The sequence below is a fragment of the Chinchilla lanigera genome, unplaced genomic scaffold (assembly GCF_000276665.1).
Source record: "Chinchilla lanigera isolate Chin_1 unplaced genomic scaffold, ChiLan1.0 scaffold00144, whole genome shotgun sequence".
NCBI classification, from domain to species: domain Eukaryota; kingdom Metazoa; phylum Chordata; class Mammalia; order Rodentia; family Chinchillidae; genus Chinchilla; species Chinchilla lanigera.
In genome coordinates, this window is record NW_004955545.1 from 2,494,422 (window position 1) to 2,513,497 (window position 19,076).

The 19,076-nt window shown below is 54.5% G+C and overlaps 1 protein-coding gene across 4 annotated transcripts in view; it reads left to right on the forward strand.

The window, feature by feature from the left end:
* Rhbg (Rh family, B glycoprotein) overlaps nt 1–9,592 on the forward strand; it is a 12,597-nt gene extending 3,005 nt beyond the window's left edge. Inside the window, exons 2-11 of one of the 4 annotated variants that reach the window (XR_001232203.1) lie at nt 3,474–3,660; nt 4,128–4,278; nt 4,394–4,541; nt 6,366–6,532; nt 6,818–6,955; nt 7,074–7,207; nt 7,809–7,930; nt 8,635–8,705; nt 8,857–8,930; nt 9,103–9,195. Coding sequence is in view for 3 of the 4 variants with exons in the window: in XM_005411675.2 (XP_005411732.1) it covers nt 3,474–3,660; nt 4,128–4,278; nt 4,394–4,541; nt 6,366–6,532; nt 6,818–6,955; nt 7,074–7,207; nt 7,809–7,930; nt 8,857–8,930; nt 9,103–9,171 (1,190 nt within the window). In the remaining variant the exon portion in view is untranslated. Of the gene's footprint in view, nt 1–2,986; nt 3,661–4,127; nt 4,279–4,393; nt 4,542–6,365; nt 6,741–6,817; nt 6,956–7,073; nt 7,208–7,808; nt 7,931–8,634; nt 8,706–8,856; nt 8,931–9,102 lie in introns of those variants that run through there. The other 3 variants (XM_005411675.2, XM_013508364.1, XM_005411676.2) reach the window with 3 other exon arrangements.
* Nucleotides 9,593–19,076: the final 9,484 nt, after the last annotated feature.

The window sequence follows — 19,076 nt, forward strand, 5'->3', positions numbered from 1 at the left end:
GTGATAACTGCTACACTATGAAAACCCATAGTCAGGATCTTTTTGGAAAAGGTAAGGGGTGGGGATGTACTCCAGAGCTGACTGGCCTTTTAGCTCTTCTGGGAGAATATAGCTGATTCTCCTGAGGCTAGTGAGAGTGCAGTGGGAGGACAGTCTGCTCTGCTCCTCCCTCCCTTTTTCCTGTTTGTCTCTCTTTTTTTTTGAGACAAGGTCTCACTAGGTAGTTCAGGCTGACCTTGAACTCACAGCAGTCCTCTTGCCTCAACCTCCTGAGTGCTGGGATTAGGGGTCTGTGCCACCACTCCTGGCAGAAGTCTAGAAATTTTTAACATCCCCTGGAGATCTGATAGTGATTTAATTCTGCTTTATCCTAGAATTCCATTGTTTTGTTTACCCTTAACAACTTAGACTTAGTTTTGGTTTGTAATGTGAGGCCAAGGCTTCAACCCATTTCCTCAAGCAAAGAGCTCAGGCAAGCAGCACTACTTGGTTCAGACTATGAACCATCGGGACTATGTAGCCCAGGCTGATCTCATTTTCACATCGATCCCCCTGCCTCAGCCTCCTGAGTGCTGGGATTACAGGTGTGTACCACCACGCCTGGCTTCCTGCTTCTCATATTTTATACCTACACTTTACAGATGAGGTAAATGAGGCTTAGAGAAACCAAGCGGCTTGTCCAAAGTCACAAGGTCAGAACAAGGTGGGGGGAGCTGGAGTTTCAGTCCAGTTTGTTAGATACTAATGGCCTGCCTTTAACTGCTGCCTGTTCCATAACCTTGTGCTGTCACTCCGTAGGGGAGGAACAGTATGGCAAGGAGGGAGGGCAAGAGCTTCTCCAACAGAAGTCCACATGGGTTTCGGGGGCAGGCTACATCCCACCCCATAGAGACCCCCGAAGAGAGTGTTTCCAGGTCATTTTAACCATCCCTGCCCCCAGCTGGGATAGCTCCTCAGCAGGCAGAGCTCAAGGAGAATCTCTGTGTATAGCGTGCCCTGGGGAGGGAGGTTGTTCGATGTTTAGATTCCAGTTGAAAGGTCAAGAGACTGAGTTTTGAGTCCAAACAAACCTGTATAAAGAGATGTAATCATTATTGCCACTTAAGACAAGGTCTGGGCAGTGGTTTCAGCATGTTGTGGGCCCAGTGCCCTTTGCTATGTAGCTGTCCTTGGCCATGAGGACAAACATGGCATCCTCTTTCCTGTCTTATAAGGAGGTAAGAATCAGGCAGTGAGGCCTAAGAGAATTTAGGCTTTGGGCTCAGCTCTAAGTGTTGCCTCCCCTTTCTGTTGGACTGTGAGATGTGCATGCTTCCGCAGCAGGCAGGGCTGCAGAGCTGTGACAGAATTGGGTTCCTTTGGTGAGGCCAGGAGGCCTCCCACCCGTCACTGCCCTTGGCACTGGGGCTGGCAGCTGAGCGCAGACCACGCGTTCCAGCAGACAGCCAACGCCCCGCTTATGAGCTAATGTTCTCTTTGCCCATATATACAGCACCCAAAAAATCATATGAGATGGCTTCTCTTAAAGGTATTTTTTATTTATTTATTTATTTTTTTGCTTTTTGAGACAGGGTCTTCCTATGCAGTTCAGGCTAGCATTGAGCTCACTTTGTAGCCTAGGCTGGCCTCAAACTCACAACAATCCTCCTGCCTCAGCCTCCCAAGTGCTGGGATTACAGGTGTGCGCCACCACGCCCAGCTCTTAAAGGTATTTGATTGTATTCCGAAGTTCATTAATTTTCTGGCTTGTTGGTGCTTCTTCAGATTAAACAAAAAGTGACCATGACTTTTTTCCCTTATAATTTGCCTCTTTCTACAGGAGATTTCAGGTAATTTACAACAAAAATTGTGTATCTGAAATGTTTGGGACTAGAAAAAAATGTTTGGATTTTGAAACATTTGCATATACAAAATGAGATATTTGGGGGAGGGGACCCAAATCTAAACAAGATATTTGCTGTTGTTTTATATATACCTATACACATAGCCTACAGGTATTTCACATATTTTTAGTGTGTCTGCTTTCCTTTCTTTTCTTTTCTTTTTTTTTTTTTTTGTGATACTGAGGATTGAACTCAGGGCCTTGCGCATGCAAGGCAAGAGCTCTACCACTGAGCCACATCCCCAGTCCTTGTTCTGTCTTTATTTCATTTTTTTGTTTGTTTGTTTGTCTCCAGTACCGGGGATCAAACTCACAACCTTGCGCTTGCTGGGCAGGCACTATGCCACTGAGCTAAATCCCCAGCCCCTGATTTTTTTTTTTTTTCTTTTTTGGCTGTTCCAGGGATAGAACCCAGGGCCTTTGCACTGAGCTAAATCTTCATCCCTCCTTATATTTTGGGACAAAGTATTGCTAAGTCACTGAGTTGCCCATTCTGGCCCAGAACTTGCAGCAGTCCTCCTGCCTCAGCCTCCTGCGTGCTGGGATTACAAGTGTGTGCCACCATGCCCAGCCTGTGGTTTACTTTTTAAAGCAGGATGGTACAGATTAGAAAGCAAACAAAAAAGGGCCCAGATCTTCCTGCTCAGAAACTCCATTAACACACTATAAATTGAAGTGATTCCTCTGTCAAGTTAAAATACTCAAAGTATATATAGGAAAAACTGAGTCAGGTGTGGTGGGACACAGCTATATTCCCAGCATTCTAGAGGATGAAGCAGGAAAATTCCAAATTCAAGCCCAGGCGAGGCAAATTAGTGATTTAGAGAGGCCTTGTCTAAAAATAAAAAGGGCTGGGGATGTAGCTTAGTGCAAAACCTTTGGGTTTGTTCAATCCCCAGTTCAAAAAAGAAAAAGAAATGAAGGAAGACAGACAGACAGACAGACAGACAGGTCCAGTCTTCTCTCCCAAAGTCCCCACTGTGCACAGCTCCGTGGGGTGTCATCTGTATCAAAGTTGGACACCCAGAAACCCTACCCCTCCCTTTCCCCCCCCAATAATCTCCATTAACAATTTAAAGCTGTTTCTGAAATTATCTCTTTTAGCTGTCAAACTGGAGGAGTGCGGACACTGATGGATGAGGGATGGAAGTTAGACATCCAGCAGGACTTCCCAGCAGGAAGGGAAAATTGAGAAGAAAGCTAAAAGGGAAGAGGGTCTTGAGCATGGAGGGGTGGGGCCTGACTGCCGCAGGGCAGGGTGTAGGTTGGACTTTTGTCTGACCAGCTGGAAGGGACTGAGGGACAGGACGAATGAGTAGGGGCACAGAGAGAGTAAATTAGAGCAGAAGGTTCTAATCCCTTGCCTGACATGGGTGCAGCAGGGATAGTCTGGGTCCCACTGCCAAGCTGACCAGCTCCGTGCAGGTGGCTTGCAGCTGGGAGGCCCTACCATGCCTGGGGAGTTTTATAGGCCTGGCCCCCGCTCAGGGCGGCCCTGGCTGGTGAGAGCTAGGGCACCAGCAGGGTGGCTGTTTGGTTTATGAGTCAGGTGTAGCCAGAGCAGCCCAATGCCCTCCCCATACCCCTGCAGGCTTCCAGGACGTGCACACCATGGTCTTCCTCGGCTTCGGCTTCCTCATGGTCTTCCTGCAGCGCTACGGCTTCAGCAGCGTGGGCTTCACCTTCCTCCTGGCCGCCTTTGCCCTGCAGTGGTCCACACTGGTCCAGGGTTTCCTCCACTCATTCCACGGTGGCCACATCCACGTCGGCGTGGAGAGGTGGGCGCCAGAGTCCTCCCTGACCCTCCCCCCGGGTCTGCCGGGAGGCCCTGTCGGAGGGTCCTGGCTGGAACCTGTCCTTCGAGTCTGCTTCCTGACCCATTGTTGACCCATCCACTGAGGTCGTTGGTGCCCTACCCAGTCTGGTGGCCTGACTTCTCCCATCCTCAGCCCCCACACTTGGTCCTACGCCTCACTTCTCTAGGGCCCCCGTCATCTAGAGCTCTTGGGTGCTAAGAAAGTGTGGTGGGAAGGGCAGAGTGTAGAGCAGCTCTCCGTGCAGGTCCTGGTCCTTCCATGTACTGTGAGCTTTGTCAGCCAGGAAGGATTGGGATAGCCTATACAACCTCAGGGAAGAGATGGCTCCTGACCTCCCCCCCCCCGCCCTTCCCCGGGTGCCCATTTCATGCCTGGCGGAAGCCCGGAGCCACTTCCCGTCCCTCCCCTTCTCTCCTCACTGACCTCAGCATGATCAACGCTGACTTCTGCGCCGGAGCCCTGCTCATCTCCTTCGGTGCCGTCCTGGGCAAGACTGGGCCTGTGCAGCTGTTGCTCATGGCCTTGTTGGAGGTGGTGCTGTTTGGCATCAACGAGTTTGTGCTGCTCGATCTCTTGGGGGTGAGAGTCTGCACAGGGCTGGGTGTGGGTGTGCAGGGCGGCTGGGAGGAGGCTCTGAGGTGGGTGAGCTGTGGGCAGGGACAGGGCTGCCTCCTCCTGAGCTGCACCTTCCCAGGTGAAAGATGCTGGCGGCTCAATGACCATCCACACGTTCGGTGCCTACTTCAGGCTGGTCCTCTCCTGGGTCCTCTACAGGCCCCGGCTGGAGAAGAGCAAGCACCGCCAGAGCTCCATCTACCATTCAGACCTTTTTGCCATGATTGGTGAGGCCTAAGGAGGGGGAGCGACATAGGGCACTGGTTCCAGATTCCTTGCATCTGGACAGGGGGTCTCAGGGTGCTGCCTACCATCCTTGGGGTTCTGGGTGGGAACAATCTTCCCATTGATTCTGTTTTTGTTTTTTGTTTTTGTCTTTTTGAGACATGGTCTCACTATGCAGTTCAGGCTGGCCTTGAGCTCACTTTGTAGCCCAGGCTGGCCTCGAACTTGCAAAGATCCTCCTGCCTCAGCCTCCCGAGTGCTGGGATTACAGGCGCACACGACCACGCCTGGCTTCCCATTGATTCTGCTCCCAGAGCCCTGAGGTCTGCACTCATCATGCTGAGCCCTTTGAACTCATCTCTGGGCTACACACAGGCCTCTGATCCATTCCCAGTGGTTTTTCTGAACCCACCTCATTCCTGTTTAAGACCTTCCGGGGGCCCTAGGACCCTTGCGCAAGAAACCAGAGCCTCATCCTGGGCACTGCCCACCCCCTGTCCTCCCACTCACTCACCCTTCCTGCACACTCCAGCCCGACTTGGTCTGGGTCAGACCTTCTACTCCAGCCTGCCCAGCGGCTGCCTTCTCCAGGGTCCCAGCAGTCCCTGCACTCTTAAGCAGGAAAGGAGGGGTCTTGGTCACCAGGGAGCAGCAGGGTTTGACCTTGACCCGCAGCTTCTCCTAAGCAACTCCATCTCCTCGGAAGGGGATCCATATGATTTTTCATAGAATGTCCTGACTTGGGACTGCAGTGCCTCTTCTTGCATTAAAAAGACCACTTTTGTATTTCTTACTAACCTCTGGTTTGTCATGAAAGTTGAGGCTTCTTTGCCCATAAGAGCCAGACAAGCTTGGCTTGAAGCCCAAAGGCTGCCCCGAGCTTTCCACGCATTCCTGGGAAACTTCTGAGGTCTCCTCTGCCTCCTGGCCCCCGGTCTGTTGGGTGTAGGTCACCCAGGCAGGAACTCAACCTTTGCTCCTCTCTCCCCAAACCCTCCCCAGAGAGACTAAGTATGCGAGTGTGGTAGATCTTACCCAGACAGTGGGGTCCCAGGAGGTCACACCCAATGGGCCACTCAGGACTAAGGAGCAGTCAGTCCTTAAGTCTTCTGCATTGCTGGCTCACCCGACAGGCCCCCCAGCCTTCTCCTTTTCCCTTGTCCCTGACTTCCTGTCCCCCTGGAATTGGCTTGTGACCCTCACAGGCAGGTGGAATGCAGAGGTGGTCCAGGCTACACAGTACACCATGGACAGGCCTCTCTAAGAGGTGGTCAGAGTTATAAACAAATTGTTTTCAGGTATACACCAAGTACCTATCATAATGCCTAGTGTGTGTGGCCTTTGTCTTTTACCCTTTTCTCTTTCTCTCTCTCTCTCTCTTTTTTCTTTCCTTTTTCTTTTTTATTTTTGAGACAAGATCTTACTGTGTAGTTCAGGCTGGGATTGAATTCACTATGTAGCCCAGGCTGGCCTCTAACTTGTGGTGATCCTCCTGCCTCTGCCTTCTGAGTGCTGGAATTACAGGTGTGTGCCACCACACCTGGCTAGCCTTTCCTTTTCTGATACTTTATGAAAACCCTGATGCCGCGGTTCTCCGAGTCCTCCCTTTGTGCCAGTGCCCTTTCATAGCTGCCATTGCTGAGCAGTCAGCACCTTTGAGGATATGGACGATGGACCTGAGGGCATCGCCTCCTTCAATCCCCCTTCTCGAGGAGGTGTCATTTTCAGTCCCACTTCACAGACAGGAAGCCAAGCCCGGGGAGAGCAGAGGGGTTCTTTGCATCGCACACCTCGAACCTCTCACTGCCTGGCTGCCCACCATTCAGGGACCATCTTCCTGTGGATCTTCTGGCCTAGCTTCAATTCTGCGCCCACGTCACTGGGGGACACGCAGCACCGGACAGCCCTCAACACCTACTACTCCCTGACCGCCAGTACGCTCAGCACCTTTGCCCTGTCGGCACTTGTCAGCGGGGACGGGCGGCTCCACATGGTACGTGGAGGAGCCGTGGGGAGGCAGAGGGACAGCCTGGCGGAGGAGAGGTCTGATGTTCTGCACGGAAGTCTCCAGGGAAACAAGCCCCAGGGCCTCCATCTGCCCTGGCAGTGGTGGAGTAGAGCAGGAGGAGACGGTATGGAAGCAGGGAAGTTAGAGGTTAGGTGGCAGAAGGAGACTTCTGGAAGCAGTAGGTGTCACTATGGTGAGTGGCTTCGGGTTGGGTGTGGGTGTGAGGGTTGGAAAGGGGCTCCAAGGCCTGACCCTTCCCTGTGCCCTTAGGCCCACATCCAGAATGCTGCTCTGGCCGGAGGGGTTATGGTGGGGACAGCAGGTGAAATGATGCTGACGCCCTTTGGGGCCCTGGCAGCTGGCTTCTTGGCTGGGACAGTCTCCACGCTGGGGTACAAGTTCTTCACGGTACAGATGCCTCTTTGGCCCTGAGCAGAACATGGAGTTGCTTTCCTCCCCAGTCTCCACAGACCCATGGTGGGGCAGGAGAGGACACCTGAACCTGATTCTCCATCCTATCCTCCAGCCCAGCCTTGAGTCCAAATTCAAAGTCCAAGACACTTGTGGGGTCCACAACCTCCACGGAATGCCAGGGGTCCTAGGGGCCCTCCTGGGGGTCCTTGTGACTGTACTGGCCACTCACGAAGCTTACGGTGATGGGTGAGTTTTCCCCTAACCCACACAGCAGTCATTATTGTTCTGGAATGGCTTCTGTCATGCTCTTTTGTGCATTGTCTATTTTCACCCACCCACTCATCCATCCAACCATCCATCCATCCATCCATCCATCTGTCTGTCTGTCTGTCCTTTCATGTGAGCCAGGGAAGCTGGAGAGAACAAGATGATCTCAGGGACTGCCCTCCTGGTCAAGCACAGCAGAAGGTCACTGAACAAATGATTTCAGGAGTGTTGAGTGTTACGAAAGGGTAGTAAGAGATAATGATCCTTGGGATCTGTTTTGGGAATTCAGGGCTCATAGGAGGAGGGCAGAAGGGCCCTTCAAACTGAGACTTGAGAAGTGTGTGGTGGGGCTGGGGCTGCAGCTCAGTGGTGGAGTGGTGTCTGCTGGCCCAGGAGGGGAGGGTGTCCCCGTGTGGCCTGCAAAACAAAATCCCAAGGGCTTGGGCAAAGGCTGCCTGGAGACTCTTCTGGCTGCTGGGTGTCCACTGGTATGAGTGCTGTACAGTGACCAGCCCAAGCCCCTGCCCATCCTTGCCCTTCCAACCCCCACTCCTGGTCCCACGATCTGCTCTCCCTACAGCCTGGAGGACGTGTTTCCACTGATAGCTGAGGGTCAGCGCAGCACCACGTCACAGGCCGTGCACCAGCTCTTTGGGCTGTTTGTCACACTGGCGTTTGCTTTTGTGGGTGGGAGTCTTGTTGGTGAGTGACCTTGGGTGGGAGCGGGGGTGTTGCTGGAGCTCTAAGGAGAGAAGAACATAGAGAGGGGGGTTCTTTGGAGGAGGGGCCTGGGATCCTATGCCCCTGGCATCAATTCCTTTGCTCACTCATGGATTTGTTGTACCAGTATTACCTTGTACCAGAGGAAGGACAGACTAAGGAGCTGGAACACACTCCTTGGGGAGGAGAGGTGCAAGTGGATGCTTGCTGCCTCCTGGCCCAGGCAGGCTGGGGCACTGGCTTTGGGCTGCATGGGTCCATCTCCTCTTGGCTGGTCCATCTCCTCCTCCCTGTGCTGCTCCCTTAAGCCACTAGAGGGCAGCCCAGTCTCAAGCTGAGGCCTGGTAGGGCCGCTGCACAATCAGGCCTCACCTCTAACCTAGCCCAACCCAAAGAGTCAGACTGTCATGTCTTTCAGCCCTGGGCCGGGCAGTCCTTCCTGATGTCTAGCCTTAATACTAAAATCTGATCCAGGATTTCAGAGAGTCTCACCTGCTACTAAAGTTCAACTTACTCATTTAGTAACTTCATTGTATGAGAAATGTTTCCTGTGCCCCTCCTATCTAGGAGGACACAGAAGACTCAGTAGTTGTGGCTCCTGATAGAGTCACAGTTCAATCACCTGCCAACTGTGCAAATGAGAGAGTTACTTAGCATCTCTGAGCTTTGGTTTCTTTGTAACACAGGGATGATATTCATCTTGCAGTGTTGCTGTGATTTCTCAGGAGATCAGTGCTTGTCAAGCACCTGGCACATAGTAGGTGCTCAACACATGGCTGTGGTTCACCTACACTGGGTGTCATGTTAACATCATGCCTCCTGGCCCCTCTGTGGCCTGGGGCACTGGGTGGCAGCCTCCCTGCAGGGGTGAAGGTGACCCCTCACATACCTTCCCTTGCTATGTCTAGGGCTCCTGTTGAAGCTGCCCATACTGGACTCTCCCCCAGACTCCCAGTGCTACGAGGACCAGATTTACTGGGAGGTAAGATGCAGCTAGAGCCCTCCTAGCCCTGGGCTCTTTGACTGTCCCAGCCATGCCACCCTCCTGTGGCCAAACCTGCCTCTTTCCTCATCCGTTCCTCCTCCACTGGCATACACCGCTGTGCTATGGCCTGCAGCTCCCTGGGGCTACCCTCCCGCCCCCTACCTTTCAGGTGCCAGGTGAGCATGAGGATGAAACCCAACGACCTCTGAACATGGAGGAGCCAGACACTCAGGCCTAATGTGCTGCTAGCTCTGCAGAGGACAGCCTGCTTTTAGAAGGCAGTGGAAAGCTGCAGCTTAGCTGTAGAACACTTGCCTAGCGTGCATCAGGACCTGGGTTCGATCCCCAGCACTGCAGCAAGATGATGATGATATTTGGCTTCTTCTACGGGGAATCCCTTTTTAGCTCCCTCATCTCCTGCTTCAAGGAAGAAGCTATGAGCCAGAAGAAGCCACCTGTCCCTAAAATACACCATCCCCCATGGGAAAAGGGTAGAGGACAGGGATGTCACTGCCCTGCCAGCCTGCACATGTGGTGAGAAGGGCCTACAGTGAAGTGCCCGGGGGACTGCCAATCCGTGGGCTCAGTGTCACAGTGACTGTGAAGCCTGAGGCGGGCCCCAGCTGTCTGGGGGTGATAAACACCGTGGTCACCAAGGACTTTGATTCCTTTTTTTTGTGCCCTGGGAACAGGGGTTGTTCTTCGCTCTAACTCACAATATTAGAACCTTGGGGCAAAAAAGGGTGTCAGTGGTGACAAAATCCATCCTCCCTGGGCCTACTGGACTCCCTTTAAGATGCCACATCCAACCAGATGGGCCCTCTCCAGGGACAGGGTGCCCATTCTGGCACAGAAATCCCAGGTGCTCTTCCTAGTTCCCAAACTGCTGCCACCCGGACCCTCAGCTGGGGCAGCTCCTGAGCAGAGCAGAAAGGGGCCCCATGGGCATAAGAAGCTGGAAGCAGCCGTCACCTAGGTCAGAGCTTTCAGTGATAACAAACAGCCAGCTTCTCACCACCACTGACCTAGGTGCTACTTGTCCTGAGGCTGCACAAGGGCAGTGGAAAGTGTCTTCAGGGCAGCCACAGAAGAGGAAGGCTAGTCCAGAGCCTCTTTTGACCTGAAGCCCTTTGACCACCAGAGGGCGCCCTAGACCCAGCAGAGGAAGCTTCTGTCTTCCTGGTTCTACCATTCTTGCTCCTTCACCTAGAATGAAGGTCCTTCCTACAGCATAGTCCCCTCCCTGTCTGCTTTAGTTCTGGTCTTCGGGCATTCCTGCCATAGCCTATTGTAAGCACCCCGAACCTCACTCAACATCAGGCAGATGCCAGGGGTTTCATATCTCTCGTCCCATAAAGAGATCCCTCTATTAGACTAGCGCCCCTTTCCCAATGCTGCAGGCCTGGGCCCCTTGGCCCTCTCCCTTCTTTCCCCCAGGTTTTGACAGGAGCTAAGCAGGACTGCAGACATCTCTCCTCCCAAACCAAGACCATTCAGACCCAGGTGCCCCAGTGCAGCTGGAGAACAGAGTTCGGCTCGTCCAGACGCCAAGCACTGAGGGGCGCAGATGGGGGAAGGAGAGTGCTGAGGGACTGAGTTCTGTTGCGCCATCTCCTGGCACCTGGGGGACTGTGCTCCCTTAGCTCCCTCCTCTGTGTGCCCCCCCCACACACAGACAAGCGTGGTAGATATGGGGGACAGCCTTGTGCTGAGCAAAGGCTGAGGCTAAGATGGCAGAAGTGCTCCCAGACACTGATAGCCCCTGCTGGGAGAGGAGAAAAGCACTCGGAAGAGTCATGTCCACTTCCACCCTGGCCTCAGCTCCCAGCTCTGCCCTCGGGGAGTGACAGCCTACAGACTGCCCCAGCCTCTGAGCTCCTTCAACGCTCCTCTAATGGCAAGATCTGAGTTAAGCACAGGATAGGACTGAGCCCTGCCCAGCCTCTTCTGGGTAGGGAAGTGATGGATATTCATTTTTTCCTGGTGCCAACATTTCACCCTGACCCTCACTCCCTACTACTTGTTCTTTCTTGACAACAATTAAGGCTTTTCTTCCAGACCTGAAGAACTGAGCACCTCCAACCCAGGATGGTTCTTTGTGTGGGGGGCGGCTACCTGTCTCAATCCAGCGAGGCACCTGAAGAAGGGATGATGGAGCCCGCTGATAGAGGGCATTGTCCAGCTAGCTTTCAAGGGACAAAGGCTACAGATCCCATGCTGCAGGCATGTGACACCACATGCCTGTAATCCCAGCACTCGGGAGGCTGAGGCAGAAGGATTACCATAGATTTGAGGCCATCCGAGGCTTCATAGTGAGTTCAAGTCCAGCTTGAATTGCATATTGAGACCCTGTCTCAAAAAAGAAAAAAAAAGGGGGGGAGCTACAGGTCTAGGATGGCTTGCCAAGAGACCTTAGAGAAAGAAGGGACAGGGTGAGGCCTGGCCCAGGAAAGGCAACCCTATGTGTCTTGTAGCCAGACAGTTCCAAGCTCCATCATTCCCGGGAAGCCCACAGTGGCCTGGGCAATGACATTGAGCACCACCACAAGCCTTCACGCCCTGGTCCCATTCTCTGGGGATTCTGCCCAGGGCTGAACTCTTCTAAATCACACTTTGGTTTTCCACTGTTTTTCCTTTCCTTTCCCCCAGCTTTGCCTTAAATGCAGGGTCCTCTGTAGACTGTTCTGTTTCATCCACTTGGGCCACTATTTAAGGCTGGGGTGTAGGGGTGTATCCCACCCCCACATTCCAGTCAAAGAGCTCATGGGGGTGGGAAGACAGGTATCCTTGGAGCCCTAGTGAACAGGGCCTAGACCCTCCCCCTCTTGCCCATAGCCTCTGCTTTAGTACTATTAGTCCCCCACACAGTGGCCCATCCATTCAGGCTGGGTCAACAGGGTGACAATGAACAGGTCAAGGGGATGCCGGGGACAGGGGCCAAAGGAGCTCCTTCCTCCCCTTCAGGACAATGAGGCTGTGCCCCTCCACGACAGCCCCTCTGATCACCACCATTATTACTGTCAATGCAGGACAATCAGACACTTGTCCGCTCATGAACTCTGTCTGTCCAGCCCCAGTGCCTCAGCCCTGGGGACAGTGATGGACGAGGGCACTAGGCTCCTGCTTGCCTCCAGGGGTCAGCTGATGGGGAAGACAGGTTGTGCTGGGGTCAGGGTGGAACCTAGCAAGCCAGAGGCATTGCAGGCAGGCTCCCTGGAAGCAGCCACCGTGTCCACCCAGCACACGTGTGTGTGCATGATGGCAGCAACCCAAGGACATCTGGGTAGGACGCCCGCAGGCCCTGGGGTTTTTTTGTGCCTGTGAGGCCCAAGCCTCCTCGGCCGGAAGGGGCTGGGAGCTGCTCTTCTGACCTCAGGTGGACCCAGTGCTGCGAACCCGCGCAGCCTGGGAAAGGCCCGTGATCCCCGCGATTGGGATGCACATCACGGGTGCGCGGCAGCCCGGCTCCTGCAGGAATTAGACACGGCGTGGGCGTCCCCAGTGCCGGGTGGCGGCCGACCTGGGGCAGGCACGCTCGGCAGCCGCATCCCCCGTCGCACCCCAGTACTTCGCTCCCGCAGTGGGTTCTGCGCCTCCCCTTTGTCTGCGCCCGCCGCCCCCAGCCGGTGCCCGCGCGCCGGGCCGTGCGCCCTCCGCGGCCGCGGGAACAATGCGGGCTATGCAAATGCCCAACGGCCGTGAGAACTCTGGCCGCCGCCGGGCCTCCCCTCCGCGGCTGAAAGGGGCTGGCGGCCCGGCCTGGGGGCGGGGAGCGGCCGCTGCATAGGGATGAGCTGTCCCCGCGCCGCGGACAGAGCGCCATTGTCTGCGCCGCCGCCACTCATCCCGAGGAGTCCCCGGCCCGCACAGAAAGGCAGAGTGACCAGAACCGGGTGGGGCAGGAGCGGTGGTCACCTGGGCCCTCACACCTATGCCTCTGCAGCAGGAGCCTTGGCTTTGTGTGCAGGCTGCTGTGCCTCCGGTAATGGCTACCCTGCTCACTGTCTCTACAAGCCAGTCCGCTCCTGACAGCCTCTGACGCTGGGGCTTCCACCTCGCCCGTGGTGGGTGCGCTCCCCACCTCCCCTGCCTGCTAACAGCTCATGATGTCCTGGGCTGGCTGAGCAAGAAGGCAGAGGTGCTGGTAAAGAGGAACAGGAAGGCTTTCCAAGGCTGGGCCCACTGCTAGCCTTGGAGGCCTGCTCCCAGGGCTTTGGCACAGCCTTCTGCATGGATGGGAGGTCTTCTGTCTTCTCCCCTGTCCTCCTGGCCTCTAGGTGGATCCAGGGGCCACATGCATGACAGCCCCATTCCAAGGTGCAGATGGCCTCTGGGATTGAATCTGGGAGACTTAGATGAGAGGGAAGTTGGGGATAGCAGACCAGGGCTGAGAGATGGAACAGAATTCTGCCTCCTCCCTGGGCCTTTCCACAGTGCCTCACCCAGCCGCTCTTCTATCCAGGTCTCTGGCCCGAGCCAGGATCCCTCCACGGCATTCTGACTGAGGGCTGCCCAGCTCCTGGGAATTCCTCCAGAGACCCCAAAAGGCACCTCTGAAAGAAACAAACGAGTACCCTCACCTCACATCTGCCTGGGCCTGATCCCCACGCGGCACACCCCTCCCTCCCATGGTTCTCTCTGTGAGACAGTTGCAGATGCTCAGCCTTGCTTGAGGTGCATCCTCAGAACTCTGAGGGTTGACCAGAACTCTGCCCTGATGGTGGTCCTCACTTTGGCCTGCACTTCCATGGCCCCATGGGCCTGCTCTGGGCTGCTCTTTGGGTCCCCAGGCAGGACCAAGCAAGCCCCGCTTGGCGGAGGCTGAGAGAGGAAGTGAGCTTTGTTTCCGGCATCCTCTGGGTACTTAAGCTTAATTTCCCCCCCCTGCTCTTCTTGGCAGGAGAGTCTTCAGCTGGAGAAGCCCCTCGCCCCCGTGTCCCCTCCTTCCCTGCTCAGCACCATCCATCTCCGTCTCCCCAGAGCAAGGAATGTGGCTCCAGGACACTGTGGGGCTTGTTCTCAATCCCCTTCTAGCTCATTTCACTCAGGCTTTTACAGACTTGCCTCCATCCCACGGGCTGTCGTCTGGGGTCTGGCTCTAAAGGGACAGACAGAGGCCCCCTCCTCCCCACAATTCCTCACGCTTCATTTTGTCCCAACACCACGGAGGAGGCGGCACTGTGGGGGGTCGAGGAACCCTGGTGTGGGAGCCTGTGTGTGGGGAGGGTCCCCTTCTCTGGTCTCTCCAGCCACCCAGCCTGTCCTTTGCAGCGGCCCCAACACATCCACGGTGTCTGTGTCATTACCCATGCTGCAAGCCATCCATCCCTTCTCTACCCTTCCTGTCCATGCCCCACAAGCCTCGATTATTGGTGGAATTAGCACCGGGCTTCTTGTTGGCAGTTGCTAATTAAGACCATTAATAAACATGATTATTAATCTTGTGCCAGGCGGCAGCCGCCAGTATCTATCACCAGCAGCATTGGCAAGGTGCTGGGCTGGGGTGACTTGTACCGTCTGCATTTGGGGAAGAACAGCTCCATTTTGCCCCTGCCCCCTTGCTGCAGGCCCTGCTGGGTGAGGGTTGAAGGGTGCAGAGCTCAGAGGGCATTTAGCTGGGCTTTCCAGAGAAATGTGGGCACAACCTGTGCTCCAGAGAGGCCAGCGCGTGCGTGTGTGAGAATGCCTGTACCTGTCTCCCCGGATTGTCCAGGGTGCAGTAGGGTGGGTACTCTACTGGCCCCTCTGCCTTCAACAACTCCAGCTCTCCATGCCTGCTAGAATCCCCACTTGCCTGCTGCCTTCACTGCTGATTTTCACCCCAAGGGCTAGGGGATCATTTCAGGAGGCAGCAAGACACTCTGCAGTAGGGCTCGGTGACAGATTTGACTGGAACAGTTACCTGACAGCTACTGAGCAACCCCATGTGCCCGAAGAAGGGAGACTGTCATTAGTGAACCGGAGTCATCTCACCCAGGGTCCTGTCCATATTCCCTCCAGGCTGGGTGAGGTCTGTCTCCTTGGCAGGTCTCCCCCATCCCTGTTATGTGTCACCTGGCCTCACAGTGTGTGGCCGTACATTTATCTGCTCAGTCCACTGACAGGACTGTGAGGTGCTCAAGCCCTCAAACAGCAGAAACTCAAACCGGTTTTGTTATTGCAGCATTCCTGTCTGTCCCCTGGTGATTCCCCCTTCCCATCCCTTCCCATCCCTTCCCTTCCCTTCCCTTCCCTTCCCTTCCCTTCCCTTCCCTTCCCTTCCCTTCCCTTCCCTTCCCTTCCCTTCCCTTCCCTTCCCTTCCCTTCCCTTCCCTTCCTTCCTCTGTTCTCTCCTCCCTGATGCCCAGGCTTAGGTGACAAATGACAAGGATCCCTCTGGCCTGGCTTGCCCTGGTTGGAGGGGAGGAGAACCTACCCGCCCTCAGCTAGGACTCGGAGTTGGGATATGGCCTGTCAGGCTGAGGCCTTGGAGTCCTTTCAAGGAGCTGTCCACTCCCCTCATGCCCAGCCAGGCCTCTGCACCCTCTTCTACTGTGCCCCGCTAGAAGTGAGCCAGGGCAGCTCCAGAGCTTGGGAAGGGACCCTCCCCCACACACCTGCTGTCCCCCATTCTCTTCTGCCAAGGACGTCAATCTCTTGACTTTTCCTGAGGCTTTTGAAGGGAGGATCCACCAAGACTTTAGTCTCCCCTAACCCAGAGAAGAAGAAAAGAACAAAAATCCTGAAAACAAAACCCCAACAACAACCTTAAAGTAGGAGAGATCGGTTGGAAGGCTTTTAATCCTTTAATCCCTCTCAGATGGGCCTTGAGACGCTAATGATTTTCCTAATTATTCCCTCCCATTTTCCCATCGGACTTTGGAGAGGAGCGAGATTCCGAGTGAGTGGTATGGGATGAATGGCAGGGCCACCTCCCCCTACACTGGCCCAGAGTCCAGGCTGCTGGAGAGCGGGGGGGGGGGGGGGAGGGCCAGGAGTGCCCCAGCCGGGGGCTTGGGCTTCCCTGCCACTGACACCCAGGCAAGGCGGGCCTGGGACAATGGGGCAGTCGGGGGCTGCCTGAGAGGGCCAGGTGTAGGGCTGGGGTCCCCTCCGTGTGAATGGCCCATTGTCCGCCTAGGGGAAGGAAGTCGAGGGTCTCTTTGTGTCCTCCCCCCTTCCAAAGGCCCCTCCGGGTGATAATCACCCTGGGAGGGAGGTGGCAATGGTGATGAGGGTGTTTAAAGAGGGCCAAGCCTCCTCAGAGAACAGTTGGCCATTCAGCCTTGGCCCTTCTCTTGTCTCCAGTAGTCTAGGATTCAGTGGTCCATCCATGGGGGGTGGCGGGCAAGGCAGCAAACATGGCCAGACTCTGGGCTCAGCCCCCTTCTTCTGAGCAGCCTGAGAGACTGATCCAGGGATGGCCCAGACACCTTCCCAATCCCCGCTTCATCTTGGGCACCTGGGACTTTGTCCCACCTTGTGGAGACAGGGTTCTCTGGGGCCAGCCCTGGCTGGGAGCAGCTGATGACCCTGGACTTCGGCCCTGGTCTACTTCAGTGCAACACTGTCAGGATTCTCCTGCTGCAGATTCCCTGTGGGGTGAGGGTGTTAGCCCCATTTCACACAGGAGAGACTCATAAGGTTACACACCCAGCTAAGGGTGGAGCTGAGATCAGAACCTGATGGCTGTGTCCCTTTGCCTGAAATGCTCCCCACCCAAATGACACATGATGGCTTCCTCACCTCCTTTGGTCTTTGCTCAAATCTTACCCTGCAAGAAAGGAGACATCTAGGATTGGCTTTAAAGTAGGCAAGGAGCACTGGGGAGTTGGGTGCACAGGGAATGGGAGCTGGAACAGTAAGTGGGGTACAGATAAACAAGATGGCACGTTGACACTACATGATGGGTAGGTGGGGGTTTCTTATACTATTCTGCCTACTTTGGGATTATTTTAAAATTTCCACGAGGGCTGGGCCTGGTGGCACATACCTGTAATCCCAGCACTCAGGAGGCTGAGGCAGGAGGATTGCCACAAAGTCAAGGCCAGCCTGGGCTATATAGTGGGTTCAAGGCGAACCTGAACCGCATAGCAAAACTGTCTCAAAAAAAATTTTTTTTTTCCCATGAGGAAAAGCTAAACAAAATCCAGCCTCTTCTAAAAACTTAACATTTGGGCCGGGTGTGGTGGCACATGCCTGTAATCCCAGCACTTGGGAGGCTGAAGCAGGAGGATTGTTGTGAGTTTGAGACCAGCCTGGGCTACAAAGTGAGCTCAAGAGCAGTCTGAACTGCATAACGAGACCCTGTCTCACAAAAAGAAAAAAAAAAAAAAAAAAAAAGGCCTAACATTGAAATCCCAATTTACCCCTTTAAGCCCTACCTTCCTTCCTTGTCTCTCTTTCCTGTGCTATTTCTCTCCAGATAGTTCATCCGCATCTTTTCTTTTCTTTTGTTTTCTTTTTTTGCATTTCAATAATGTGTTCATCCCACTTAACAGTCTGTGTTCCACTTATTTGTTTTGATATCTGTCAGTGTCAGAGGGTACAAGGTCAGAGGGCATGAGGTCAGATGTCACGGGTGCAGAACAGGTTGGCCCCCAGTGCCCATCAGTGAGGGCCTGGGTGACCAGCGGGCAGGCTTCTGAAGGCTCAGAGCAGCCTCAGCTTGTTGGCCTGTGCTCCTGGCCTGTGGGTCCTTCAGCACCTGGAGCCATAGCTGGAGGGCTCTTCGCAAGGCCCCAGCCGGGGCTAAGCCCCTAAGTGTCCCATTATGCACCATTCACTTCTCACTAGAGCTGCTGTGTCCTTTTGTCAGAGGGGCCTGGGAGCCCAGGGGCTATTACTGCAAGGCCTCATTATTCCCAGCCTAGCAATAATGAGGAGCCCTTCCCTGGAGGAGCACATTTTGTAGGGTCCCTCCCATTTAATAACTATAATGACAGCCACCATTTGCAAGCCCTGCTTCCTGCCCTACACTGCACCAAGCACTTTACATACATTGTCTCGTTTATTTCCTCCTGACAGCTCCAGGTAGCAGCACCTGTGTGCAACCCCATTTTTCAGATGAGGCGAAGGCAAGGCGGACAGAGCTCCTTTCCCCGCAGCTTAGCTGTATAGGCGGGGAAGGGCACAGATGCCTCTGCATCCCGGGTGGGTTGTCCATGGTTCAGAGAAGGAGTGCGGCCTGGGGACAGGCACACTGCATGTGAGCAAAGGAGCAGGGGCGTCCCTCTGGCTTGGGGGCAGTGCGGTGTGTGTGGCAGCCCCTCTCCAAGCGAGGCTCCCAGGCGGCATCCCTGTCCCCCTTACAGGGCAAGCACTGGCTCAGCGTGCCCCAGTCGCTTGCCAGGTGCACACATCTAGTGAGAACGTGACCGTCTCTCCCATAAGGCCAACAGGATAGGGGGGTGACAGGTGAAAGGCTCTTGAAAGGCGGACAGGGGCTGACTGTGGACACAGTGACCAGGCTAGCTGACCTAGGAGGCAGAAGCACTGTGGTAGAAAGGGGTGATAGAGAGCTAGGCATGGTGGCGCACGCCTATAATCCTAGCACTCAGGAGGCTGAGGCAGGAGGATCATTGAGAGTTTGAGACCACCCTGGGCTACAAAGTGAGCTCAAGGCCAGCCTGAACTGCACAGCAAAACCCTGTCTCAAAAAGACAAAAAAAGTGAGGGGGGTGAGGGTGATAGAGAGATGGTCTGAAATGCCCCCAGCTCCACTCAGATGTGGTGTCTCTGGGGTTCTCTTATGCTCTGGCCTTTGAGGTTAAACCCTGTCATTCCCCAGCCTTTAAAAAAAGTAGCAATTTATACTTCAGGTCCAACTTCAGGGATCAGTAAGCCATGCATGGGCCCCTGGGTTCCACTCCCAGCACCACAAAAAAAAACAAAAACAAAAAAAAAAAAAACAACCCCTTAAATTTATTCTGAATATAGAACAAAGGACATTTTTCTTCATATAGAACAAAGCTCTAAAGGCAAAGACAAGTCTGCTACTATATAGAGTAAAGAGTCTTCCAGCCACCTGGGTCTCCACACCCCATACCCATCCCAGAGACAACCTGTGTTCCTGGTTTCTTGTGAGTTCTCCCAGAACCACTGTCTCGGGGGTTTGTGCATAAAGGTACAGACCTACTCCTTATCTCACCAGGTGGCCAGATA